The sequence below is a fragment of the Paroedura picta genome, chromosome 8, assembly GCF_049243985.1.
Source record: "Paroedura picta isolate Pp20150507F chromosome 8, Ppicta_v3.0, whole genome shotgun sequence".
Taxonomy (NCBI): Eukaryota; Metazoa; Chordata; class Lepidosauria; order Squamata; family Gekkonidae; genus Paroedura; species Paroedura picta.
In genome coordinates, this window is record NC_135376.1 from 56,595,995 (window position 1) to 56,608,449 (window position 12,455).

The window sequence follows — 12,455 nt, forward strand, 5'->3', positions numbered from 1 at the left end:
GGAAAGAAGGGGGAGCCCAGAGACACCTGGATCCAGATAGGGAGGAGGGGTGCATGTGTACCTGCATGATGCAATCCAGTTGCATGACAAGCATCTCTATAAAGTGGGGGGGGGGGAGACTGGCTGGGTGAGCAACATGTCAATATACCCACCACCATTAACTCTGTCTCTGCTTCATGACTCTGACTCTTTGGACTGTATTTCGACTCTGACTTTAGAATTTGCCTTGGACATGCCCTTTTGCCTAGTTGCTGACCCTGTTTATGTCCTAGGAACTGGACTCTGGCCAAACTGCCCCAACTGTGCCTTCACCTAACTTTACTTGTGCAGGGCACTTTCCAGGACACTGGGACAGTTCTTATAATTTATATATTCCTTATATTTTATGTCAGTTTTCTACTATACAGCCAATGGATAGCATGTAAATAGTGTATTAGAAACATTTACCTTCCTTGAAAGTGGATCTTCAAGATTTCTCCTCTCTTCCTCTCGACGACGCTCCCTCTCTTCAATCTCCAGTTCTCTTTGGCGTTTCTTCTTCTCCACTTCTTCTAGTTTTCTGACTCGTTCCTGATATTCAAGCATTTCTTGCTCACGTTTTTCACGTTCAGCACGATCTTTTTCTTCTTGTTCTGTCAAGACAATGAGGCAAGTATATCTTCCTCATTATTGACATCACCAGTCTGGAAATATCTACCACCCTCACAGCTGCTGACTTTGGACTGTAGTCAAACAAGTATCATTCCTCTCACAGAAAAGGATATTAGGATCCAGTCTTTTATACAGGTAACATTTATAACTCTAAAATTTGATAGAATTTTTACAAGTGGCAAATTCTGTTTCACAAGTAGGAACTGCAGCACATCCCTACCCAGACAAGCAACACTGTCACTATGAGAAAAAACATAGCCTTTCCCCCAGCAACAGCTCTTCAGTGTTTACCTTTAAGCATCTTCTCCTCTTTTTGTCTTTGTTCTTCCTCCTCCTTCTCTTGGTAATAAGTAATACGTCTTTCCTCTTTGCGTTGTCTCTTCCTTTCCTCCAAACGGTTATGCCTTTCCTCTGCTAGTCTTTCTTGAAATTGTTTAAGTTTTTCCTGAAAAACATTTTATGGATGTAAATGCATACATAAAGACAAGTTTCAGTACATAACCTTAGAATTCTGGAACTAGTACAAATAATGCATAGACTACTGGTCACACATGAGGCTTGGTGGTTCTATTTTTGGTTGCGTCTAAACTTCTCACCGGGTGACCTGAAGCATCAGGGGACCTATCCACCTGTACCAATTAACTCAGTCAGCATTCTTGCAACTTGAGAGAAACATAGTAAACCATGGACGCATGCTACAGATGAGTCTCTCTACAATGAGACAAGAATCATGCCACTGTCTTGTATGGGAATATGTGCCATAATATTTACCCTCTAGCTTTTAAACCTAAAACTTTAAACCTAAAAAGAAACTTTTTCATGTTTTTAAATTATTTCTATACCCATCTCCTAATTCTAATGAGCTTCACTACTATTAGCATTTTGAATTAGAAGTGCCAGAAGTCTTGGTGACACCTTAGCTGAAAGATTTAGCTAATGAAAGTCACTCAGAGCTCTCAAAATGAGAGAAGAAACTTGTATACTGCTACCGTCTTCTGCCAGTACATGCATCTAAAGGCAAGGATTTTTCTTACTAATATCTAACCACAAAGTGAGTCTAGAAATTCTATGGAACACCTTTAACCTCCTTGTTTCATCAAAGTGCAAGTAGCTGGGGGGGGGGGGAGAGAAAAACTTCTCTTTGTGCAGAAGCCATAAGGGTTATATGAATGGTGATAGATACCAAACAGGGCACTGATATGAAATCAGTGGGCTGGGAGCCACATGCGGTTGACATGCCACCTGGGGGTATTTCTAAGAATAGCACTTTAATGTGCCACCAGGAATGTGGGCAAGGGGTTTGTGGCTGACAGATGGCTTCCATCTTGAAACAGCCTCCATCAGAGGAACAGGCAAGCCTCTCTGAGGTGCAGGCAATGTGCCTGTAATCTAAATTAATGTGGTTCTTTTGGTTTATGGTGATTGCGAATGTGTCCTGACTTGGACAGCCCAGACTAGCTCGATCCTGTCACATCTTGGAAGCTAAGTAGGGCTGGCCTTGGCTAGCATTTGAATGGGTGACTACCAAGGAATACCAGGGTCATGACAGAGAGGCAGGCAATATCCTCTAATGAAATTCATTACTTCATAGTACGCATGGGTACATAGAACGACAACTGCACACACTTCCTGACTAGTATTTCATGTAATTTAGTCTTCATTCTGTGTTACATGTAATTTAGTCTTCATTCTGTGTTACATGTAATTTAGTCTTCATTCTGTGATGGGACTCTGCAGAGGAAGGCAATAGCAAATCACCTCTGCTTCTCTCTTGCCCTGAAAGGCCCTTGTCCAGTTTACTCTCACATCATTGGTACATTTGCAATTTTGATTGCAAAGTTACATGGAATTGGTAACTTTTAAATCCCGCAAACATGTTAAATGTTGCAATTTTACATGCTAAATTATAAATGATGCATTTAAAATGATGTTGTTAAAAAGGTTGGATTTGATAGGACAGTAGGTATTTCATATATTTCAATTTTTCAAAAGTTTGGGTTTTTTCCACAATGGGGAGGAGAGAGAATAATTGTTGCCCATGATTTCAAAATGTCCAGAAATTGTACATCTTTATGAGCACCATATCAATGCAAGTCTCACTCCTACTGACCGTATAGTTATAAAACATTATGGTTTCAAAAGTTCAAAACAATTTTCTATCATTTCTAATGAGGAAACAGGGCTATATTATAACAAAATTGTTCAGGAAGGTGAACTATACTATGGGGTTCAGTACATATTATCTATTTTATCTTGTTCTCAAATAATTGTTTCAGACTTACAGAACACCATGTTCTGCATTGTATGGCTAATACTTTACGCTATTTGCCATATTCTGTTTTCTTAATTACTATGTGTCTCATTCTACTGATTGCATTGATTTATACTACATAACCTGCCTTGAGTCTCCATGAGAAAGGCAGACTATAACGTAAATTAAGTCAAATAATCCCATTAATTAATCCCATTAATTTAACCCTGAATCCTTAAGGAAGAACTAATTAACATGGAATTATTAGTAACACAATTTTTATATCAAACCTGCCTCCCTCGCACCGTCCTCTCTGCAAATGCTTTTTGAACACAAATATAACAGAAAGAAGAGAGGCTTCATACCACCTCTTACTCAGGCTTCTGGAAAAATCCACTTTATAATCCCCAAAATGCAATCTCAAACATGTAGATTTACCTCATAAACAGATTTCCTTGCTGCCTTGAGCCTAGATACAAATAAATCTCTGTCCTCCAGCATCCTTGACAGTCTGCCCTTATGCTCAAGGGCCTTTTCACGCTCCAGTTGCATGGTTGTAATCTGTAATGGGCAAAACAAAGTTTGAATTACACTAAAATATGACTTCTTCTAAAGATCACTTTTATCTTTCCGAACTCTATAGGCCTCTTACCCCTACCTCATTCAATATCACATTTAGAGTTTAGTTACCCATTGCACATTGGAAACAACATAATAGTGAAACCTTGTATGCACTAGGTCTATAAAAGTATTTAGATCACATTTGTTGCAGTTAAAATAATGTGAACAAATTAATTAAATCCAAGGCTGCCCAGCCATGAATACTGTAAAGCATTAAAATGAAATCAAATAGAGACTAAGATTGTCTAATTATATTGGGATGAATCTGTTCCATTAACAGGATGCTTTTCTCCAGTGCAAGGAGTCTTCTGCCAGCAAATATGCCTGAAGAATGAGTGGAAAACTCCTTGTGCCAAAAAAGTGTTGCTATTAAGGGAAAGGGATCAACTCATTATATGAAGTCATTCACTCTTCACAGTTCAGAATTCTGTCATCAATACTTAAAGCAAAAAAAACTAATGAAATTATTATATACTGATAAGTCTTATTTATTCAGATGGATAGAGAGGAAATGTTAAAAGTAACTTGCTTCTCAAATGAAAGAATCTTCCATCAAAATCTCACCCTCTCTTCTTCTTGCTGCTCCCAAAGCTCCATATCTCTGACTCTTTGCTCTTCATAGGCAGTCTTAATTAAGGGAATTTCTTCTAAACGCTTTGCTCTTTCAAAATAATCAATCTAAACAAAAACATAATATTACATTATTCAGGTTGAAATGTAAAGGAACTAATTCTGTATCTTCTTAACCTAGTGGTCTTTTTAAAAATACCTTTTTCTCCTGATTCTTCAGACGCTCCTGAAGCTCCTTTTTTTCTTTCTCCAGTTGTTCGACCTGTTTTGCCATAATGAAATCTGGATCCAATTCTTCAAGATCCTAAATCAGAAATTAAATACAGAATAAAAAGCAAACTTAGGTGGTTGGCATAACTTGACTTGCAGAAAATCCTTATTTTTCACCTTTGGGGGACACAGTGAGAGACTTCTTTGACATAACTAAACACAGCAGTAGAGTACTACATGAAGGCCTGAAATTCACTTCCTAGTACTCCACCCACCCACCCCCAGTTAAACACATCTCCAGTAACTGGAGTGGAAAAGATCTCTATCAAAGGTCCTCAGAAAAGACAGTCTACTAAGTTAAGATGAACCAACAGTATGTCAGCTCCCTAGATTCTGCAAAATAGTCCTTAGTTAATGAACAAATTGAAGTCATCAGCACATTCTGGAAGATAATAAAAAGATTTCTTACTTCAATATCAATATCTTTGAAGGCCTTGGCTCCCAGTTCAGTCTTCTTAATCTGCTCCAGCCGTTCACGAACAGTTTTCTTTTTAATTTGTTCATGTTCCTGCAGAATGCGCTCCTTTTCTCTCTCTTTTGCCTCCTGCCGAAGTCTCTCCTCTTCGGCTTTGCGAACCTTTTGAAGTTCAGCTTCACGCTGTTCCAACTCTTCTTTTTCACGCTGAATATTCAGATTTTCCAGACGTTCCTTTCTTTCCTCAATAGTCTGACGTCGAGCAAGGATACGTTGATGTTCTTTCCTTGAATTTTTTAAGTAAGCTGTAACAGCCTGTTGATGTTGCTCTTCCTTCTCTAGCTAAGATTAAAAAGCACAGCAAAGCACCTTTAAAATGTATAAATTATGAAAAGTTAAAACATGGCTTAAGTTCAAATAAGTACTATTGCTTTTTAGACTTCTGTTTTTGCAATCCTGAGATGAGTTATTCCAGTCACAGAAATAAACAGGTTTAGAACGAATACGTTTGCACAGTATTAATGAATGTATTTGAACAATTATTCCAAACAAGCCAACTATGTACAAATAAGTTTATGTTGGAATGCACTGCTGTTTAGAAGAACAACACAAATACATACACAGGAAATGCCAAGCAGCCTTTAGCATAGATAACACTACTCTTAACATCTGATTCCCATGACTACACATATACAAGAATCAAAGAGGACCAAACTGTGATGCAATATATATAAGGGTGTGAAACGAGAGGGTAACAAGATTTCTCTCATGAGATTCAGTAAAACTTAAACAAAAACTGTTTTCTAAAAAGTCAAATGAAAAGCCACTCAAATTTAGCTGAACAGTGTTTACCAGGACACCTTTCAAAATGAGTAGCACCATCTCTGACTGATCTCCCTGCCAATGTTTCCACAAAATGGGACTATATAACAAAATTGTAAATTATCCCTCTTATTTCCTCCCACACCATTCTCCACTTTCTCCCCTCCTAGCCAGAAAAAAATTGCTACAATTTATCAAAACCACAAGTGAATCAGAGATATACTGAAGTAGAATGAATCAACAGACCTTTCAGTGCCAGACAAAGTAACAAAAGCAAGCGCAAGAAAACCATGACCAAGGAAACCAAACCGTTTATCACAAGACTTTCAAAGGTATTCTAAATCCTCCTAATGACTTACCAATAGGTGAGGTGGCTTAATCACTTCAAGAGCCTTTGCAAGTGCGGATGACATAGCAGTTAGCTGGTTCCTGATCTGCTCAGAAGGCATGCTCTGCAGCTGTGGTCCCAGAGGAGCATCCTCTCGAGTGCAGTAATTCAAATCTGATCCAAAACTCAGAGTTCGAGTGGTGTGATCAATACGAACCTTTTAACAGTTGAAGGTAAAGATAATTTTTATAGTTGTGTTGAAGTTTTCAACTAGCACTACTGCCATTGAGTGCTAAGATTAACACAGTATATATGATTTATCCTTCTTGAATGAAATGGCAAAAACTGACAAAGTAAAGGACTAGATCTAATGAAATGTAGTATTTACAGAGTTATGAAATGCATCTCTATACTTTCCCTGAACAGCACCTCTCAAGTAGTTGATGACTGGTGGGAGACCCCCCAGGAATATTGTGATACAACACAGAGGGCTGACACTTCTGGGGAAAATAGCATAAATCATTCCCTTCCCTCTTGTGAAAGCTCTTTGACTAAAAAAGCAAGATCTTGTGCAAGATTGGATATGCATTTTCTACTAATTCCCCTTTCATTAATATTTTGACCAGAGAATACTGGATCAGTATCTGCCAACCGAAAAGATATCACCTAGGGTTTAGTAGGAAGCTGGTATCTGATCAAGACAGATATGATCCGAAGATCTGTATCACCCTGACTACAAAATAACATAATACAATTTCTCTATTGCACAGGACTTGCAACAGCAAAAATGGTCCAAGAATGAGTTTTTACTAAAGCACCCCAAGTCTGCTGCCAGTAAAATATCCAGTCTGCTGAGCATGAAAGCGTACCTGAGACTAAGGATATAAGGAAATTTAAGTATGAGGTGAGGCTTGGAGAAGAAAAAATCCCTATTGCAAAAACTGAATATATGCATCTTGTACACGACTGTACATTAACATGGTACAATTTGGTTACCTTCTTCTTGCATCCTTGGTGCTTCCTGATAGCCCATATTCCTCATCACAAGGGAAGGCCAAAGAATTCCAGTCTATTGTCTGCACACTTCTGAAAGTATCTTCTTTCAACAGACTCCCCACCCCCAGATGACACTATCCCACTATCCCCAAATTTCTCCAATCCAGAGGAACAGCTTTTCAAATGGGGAAGGGGGAGGTTTTTTCTGGGAACTTGTTCCTACCTATTATCTTTAGTTAAAAATTACCAGACTAAATATTCTTGTAAAAGTTTGCACCAACTAAACTAAAAATTAGTCCAATATGAATTAGTTACATCTAAGAGAACAGAACAATTCTTACACTGGAACAGTTTCAGCATGTTTTAATCCAAGGTCTCGGATTTACATAAAGAACAATATGCTTGAACATTTTGACACATTCTGCTGTACCACTTACTTGCAAGTCACAATGCCTGGCTGCATCTACTATTGCACGTTCCAGTTGGAAAGCATCAACAAAAGGAACCAGAGTAGTCAAACGAGAAAACTCGATGCCTTGATAAATTTGGGCCACCTGCATGACACATGAATAGTGAACTTTTCCCAATAATTCTAGATGAGCACAAGTACTTGTGAAAGGTAATTTCATCAACATTTAGACTACAGCTTAAGCATTAACAATAATTACTGATCAATGTTTTAAGAGAAACGTATGGTTTCCAAATGGGCCTGATAATTCTACCAGGCACCTAATATGTATGAAAGAGACTGGCAGCAATTACTATTTACAGCAATGCTGCTAATTAGCTTTCAAACTGTTCCTTTTGCACATCAGAAATAACACTGCTTCCCAATGCAAAGAAAGCAGGTCAATGAAATGTGCTTTTGAAAAATCAAAACGGCTGTATTCTTCTGCCTGACAGGAAGCTGCTTTCTGCTACATGAAGATCTGCTGATGCAACAGGCAGAAGGGCAATTTTGCCTGCTTCTTCTTCACCACACTGCATGCCACATATATTTTATCTGTATGGGTCAACCAACATCAAGTATTCTTTTAGGGATTCACAAAAAGCTGCTAGGGGAAAACAGGAAAGACGAGGGAAACAGGAAAGGTCATTGGTGCTTTTTGTGGGTGCTGCACAGATCCAACCAAAACAGTCTCAATTTTAAAAAAATGTTTGGCATATGGAATCTATTAATGATTTAGCCAGTGGGATTTTTAGTGTGTAAAATGCCTCATACTATATGTTTAAAAAACAATTCAGAGTATGCTGGCTATTGCCTTCCTATACGCTTTTCATGTTTAGAGATGGAAGAATATAGTAAGCCAATTAGAGTACTTTGGTCTGATGTGCTTTGGCTCTTTTGTGCATGAAATGTACTTTGGCTCTTTTGTGCATGAAATGTACATAATGATCCTTTTATATGGGTTTCAAGCAGGGCTTCTGTGCAATTCAGAATACAGTTGAATGGCTGCAAACTATTTTTCAGCAATTCAGGATTTTACTTACTGTTATGTTAGTGGTAGAGTGCACAAGGCAAAAGCAATTAGCTCATCAGTAACTCACTAAGCCTTTGTAGCCTTGTAACCAAAGCAACAGAGCTAATGCTGTCTTAGTGTTGCTCCCATATTGCTTTTGGGTGACAACATAACTTCTCTGCATGACAGGGCAGATCACATTGACAGATACCACAATAGTAACACACCTCCCAGCAAAGCAAACACTGCTATTCTAACCATCTGGGAGGAAGCTGCAGATGCTACTGGAAAGAGCATCGAATCAGCACAAATGGCAACAGCCATGTTGCTGAAGTAATGAAGAAATTGGGCATCAAAGGCAACTGTCTGACACACCAATCAACAGCCGAGTTAAAGCGAATACATGTAAGTGCATCTAAAATAACGATCCCTTTCACACTTGAAGGAATTCTTTTTAAATGCAAAGAAACTGAGAAAAAAGTTACTACAACCATACACTACTTTTAAAACCTTGTGTTGTAATCATACCTGCTGAAGCAGTCTGAGGATGGTATTGTTCTGCAGATGAGGAATATATAACTGCAGTTCTGGTTCTTTTTCAGATTGGTCTCTTACCCAATTTAGGACCTGTACAGAATCATCCAGAGGCTTATAAGACACCAGGGATAGATCAGGCAATATATCATTCTGAATGTACTGCAAACACCCCTTCTCATTCATCCCCCACCCCAGTTCTTCCCAGATGCACATCTGCAGGAACCATTTTAACATTCATGTTACAAACTCACTTACCTGGCTAATTAAACTTTTGCTGTATCACAGAAGGTACATATCAGATTTACTGAGATGATGAGAATTTTGATAGCCAAGAGCTAGTTGCTTCTAATTTGGATGCTCAAAAGAGTCACTTAGGAATGTGTGGGAAGAACTTAAGCAACTGCATCTAAAGAGCCCTTTAAACCTTTTCGGAAAATTATTCTCAAGACCACAATTAGCCTTCCATTTCAAAGTTGATCAGAAAATATTTTTTTCCTAGTACACATTGTGAAAAATCAACAGGAGTAGCATTTTTTGTTTTTCATAATGTGTATTGCAAGTTCAGTTTTGTTTGAAGGTGACTGACAGTGATGACTAACATCTGCCCCACTGTTAATTTGCCTTCATTTATTATGTAAGCACATCAGAAATATCTTTGTTCTTAAAGGTACTAAGAAAAAGACAATTAAATGTGCTTTGGCCCATACAATTCAAAATAACTCTTTCATTATATGTCCACTAACAGGCAATTATTCAGGTTTCTGGATAACTGATGCCACAATGAACCACAAATATAGGCATGAAATTTTACTTGCTATCAGTATAATTTCTAGTACAATAAAAAAGACTTTCATAGCTATTTTTAATTTGTATGACCAGGTAGTTTTATGCTTAGCAATGAGTATATGAAGTCAAATTAATCCATAATGCAGGCTTTGACAAATTATCTTCAGCTTTAGGAGCCAGACTTATTTTCAGTCTCCAAGGTTGTATATTTCAATTATGATGATATGATTATGATACTTTCAAATTATTGGTATAATAAAGCCTAATCCTAAACTCTTCATGGTTGCTTGTCATAATTTTAAACCTATAACAACATTTCTGTATATACAGTGTAGAGTTCTCATCACAACAAAAGGCTAACCTCGATTCCTCACTTAAATAAGCACTGTATTTTTACTGATAATCGCCAAGAGATCTTTAGAATAAATAACTGATGAACATAAGGCACCATTATGAAATTTCTAGACGCCACGTCGCCTGAAATTTAATGAGCCATGTCACATTAGAAATCTTTTTTTAAATGGAATGTTGTTTATGTAGTATCATAAAATTTTAAAAGGAAGACTAAAAAAATGGCCAAATGCCAAAAGCAGAATAAGAAACAAGAAGCAGCTCTTATGGTGGAACTGTGTGAGACACAGATTTTGTCCATCCCACTTGCAGCTTCAGGAGCAGCAATTTAAAGGAGCAGAAGTTAGTAGGAGCTATTTAAATCCTTAATCTTTGCTTGCTAAAAATCATCTGCAAAACTCAAAGAACCACGAACTTCAAGCTCCTTTTACATCTGCTGGGGAAAAGATGCAAGGATATGCAAGTTTCACGAAAGAGATAAAAGCAGCTGGGAAGGGAGTACTTTGTAGCAGGGAAAAAAAGCATTTAACTGTTAAGCACACCTACTCCTCCCTGATAGTCAACCCCATTCAATTATAGAACCCACATACACTCCTCCCGACATAACCTCTTTTTAACAACCTCAGAAAAAAAATTATGAACCAATGCACAATGTTTCACCCAACAATTTGAAGACAGCCTATGTACAAGTGAAATGGAAGTCCCCTCTTAAGTTTTCATCATTTACCTTGCAAACACGACCACATAACTTCAATGGGTGAAAATCTACTTCAAGCCAGTTATAAAGTTCCTTTACTTCTGGGACAACATACTGTACTACATTGAATCTCACCTGCAAAAAAAATATGATAGGAGGTTGTTATTTTGTTTACTTAAATATTACTAAACAATATTAGTGCAATATTAACCTAAGCATGTTTTGTCTTTAAAAAACAACTTATCCAATTAAAATTACCCGGACATTTAAGACCCACTTTTCACTTGCTAGCTTCAGAATGGGGACGTGCAACTTCAGCTGAAACCATATGAATAATGTTACCTTTACAGTTAGATTACTCAAGGAAGCAAGCCCAGTCATAAATTATGATCCCTTCAAGATATGCTACTGTTGTAACAGCCCCTGACATACTGGAATTACAATGTAAAATCCAAGAGAACTCAGTAAACCAGCAGCTTTCACTAAATGTTAGTGGTCATCACAATATTCTTCATTTCTTTCCCAAGTGTTGTTCAGGTGACTTTTGATTAAGGATATGAACTATCTAAAAGTGATCTTCTAAACGTTACTTGCCATGTCATTAAGAAGAGAGATTCGTGTAGGAGGAGCCTGAAGTCCCAGAAGTGTTGCTAATCGTCGTTGCTTTTCAACAATTATGCCATCCATGTCCAAAAGACGAGCAATGTCAGTTCGTTCAGGAGTTATTGGGATTGAGAGAGTGGCCAAGAGGACTCTTGTTGACATCCTGCCAACAAAACATTGGAGAAAAACATTAAGAAAAATATTGCTTCACTCACTATTTACCTTCCCTCTTTTACAAGAGCAGTAGCTTACTCCCAGGAGTACTGCACAGCAAAGCTCCATATCCCTTCATTCCAGATACCAGAGCTAAAAAGATCTTTCAGAATTTTAGAATGCAATTTCTAATATACTGTAACACAAGAAGAACGTAATGTCATTGCAACCAATTCATGGCAACCTCAACCATGGGGAGTTCAAGGCAGGAGGTGAGTATAGGTGGTTTGCCATTGCCTTCCTCCACATAGCAACCCCAGTCTTTCTTGGTGGTTTCCCATGTAACTGACTATGGCTGGCCTTGCTTAATTCCCAAGCTCTGGTGAGCTCTACCCATAATGGACTATTCAGTCTGCTCATGCTGCAACATGCCAAGGATATTGTTATAAACAACCACCATCCTACAGACAAATATTTGTATACCTTTGCATCTCATCCTGTGTGAGATTCTTTCGCATTTCTCGTGAGAGATGGTAAAGACGATGAAGTGTGGAAGCATGAAAAAGTGCATTTCCCGATTTCCAGAATACAGTAGAAACTTTGTGGTAATAATTTGCCATTAGTTGGGGCTTCGGAGGTTTTTTGGACAACGAAAACAGTCCATGTATATCTTCCACTGCTTTGAAGGCTTCCTGAAATGGGGGAAATTGCTCGTTACACCAGTAGTGGCTGGAGAAGGTGAGGAATGAGATGATGCGACTTCACTAAAATCTAAGAACATTTAATTGTAAATTATATAATCTTACAGTCAACTGTGTTTAGAGCTATGCTGTAAAATTAACTCTACATTAACTCTGAGCTACTGCATCTTACAAAATATGAAAACAGATGTTAGGGTTCTGAGGCTGAGGACAAAAAAGGGATGCCATTGCCACAAATACACA

The 12,455-nt window shown here is 37.9% G+C and overlaps 1 protein-coding gene and 2 non-coding genes across 3 annotated transcripts in view; all 3 read right to left on the reverse strand.

Annotated features, from left to right (window-relative positions):
- Positions 1 to 12,455, reverse strand: part of EIF3A (eukaryotic translation initiation factor 3 subunit A) — a 40,398-nt gene that overhangs the window by 17,628 nt on the left and 10,315 nt on the right. The window contains exons 6-17 of the mRNA XM_077349906.1: positions 11,995 to 12,203; positions 11,350 to 11,521; positions 10,786 to 10,890; positions 8,913 to 9,011; positions 7,362 to 7,478; positions 5,960 to 6,145; positions 4,773 to 5,120; positions 4,293 to 4,397; positions 4,088 to 4,201; positions 3,341 to 3,463; positions 943 to 1,096; positions 448 to 632 (exon numbers count right to left, since the gene is read on the reverse strand). Coding sequence (XP_077206021.1) covers positions 448 to 632; positions 943 to 1,096; positions 3,341 to 3,463; positions 4,088 to 4,201; positions 4,293 to 4,397; positions 4,773 to 5,120; positions 5,960 to 6,145; positions 7,362 to 7,478; positions 8,913 to 9,011; positions 10,786 to 10,890; positions 11,350 to 11,521; positions 11,995 to 12,203 — 1,917 coding nt within the window. The remainder of the gene's footprint in view (positions 1 to 447; positions 633 to 942; positions 1,097 to 3,340; positions 3,464 to 4,087; positions 4,202 to 4,292; positions 4,398 to 4,772; positions 5,121 to 5,959; positions 6,146 to 7,361; positions 7,479 to 8,912; positions 9,012 to 10,785; positions 10,891 to 11,349; positions 11,522 to 11,994; positions 12,204 to 12,455) is intronic.
- On the reverse strand, positions 7,657 to 7,789 carry LOC143844115 (small nucleolar RNA SNORA19). The gene has a single exon (XR_013233816.1). It is a non-coding gene; the product is annotated as a small nucleolar RNA SNORA19 (small nucleolar RNA).
- Positions 9,487 to 9,618, reverse strand: LOC143844116 (small nucleolar RNA SNORA19). Its single transcript, XR_013233817.1, has one exon. It is a non-coding gene; the product is annotated as a small nucleolar RNA SNORA19 (small nucleolar RNA).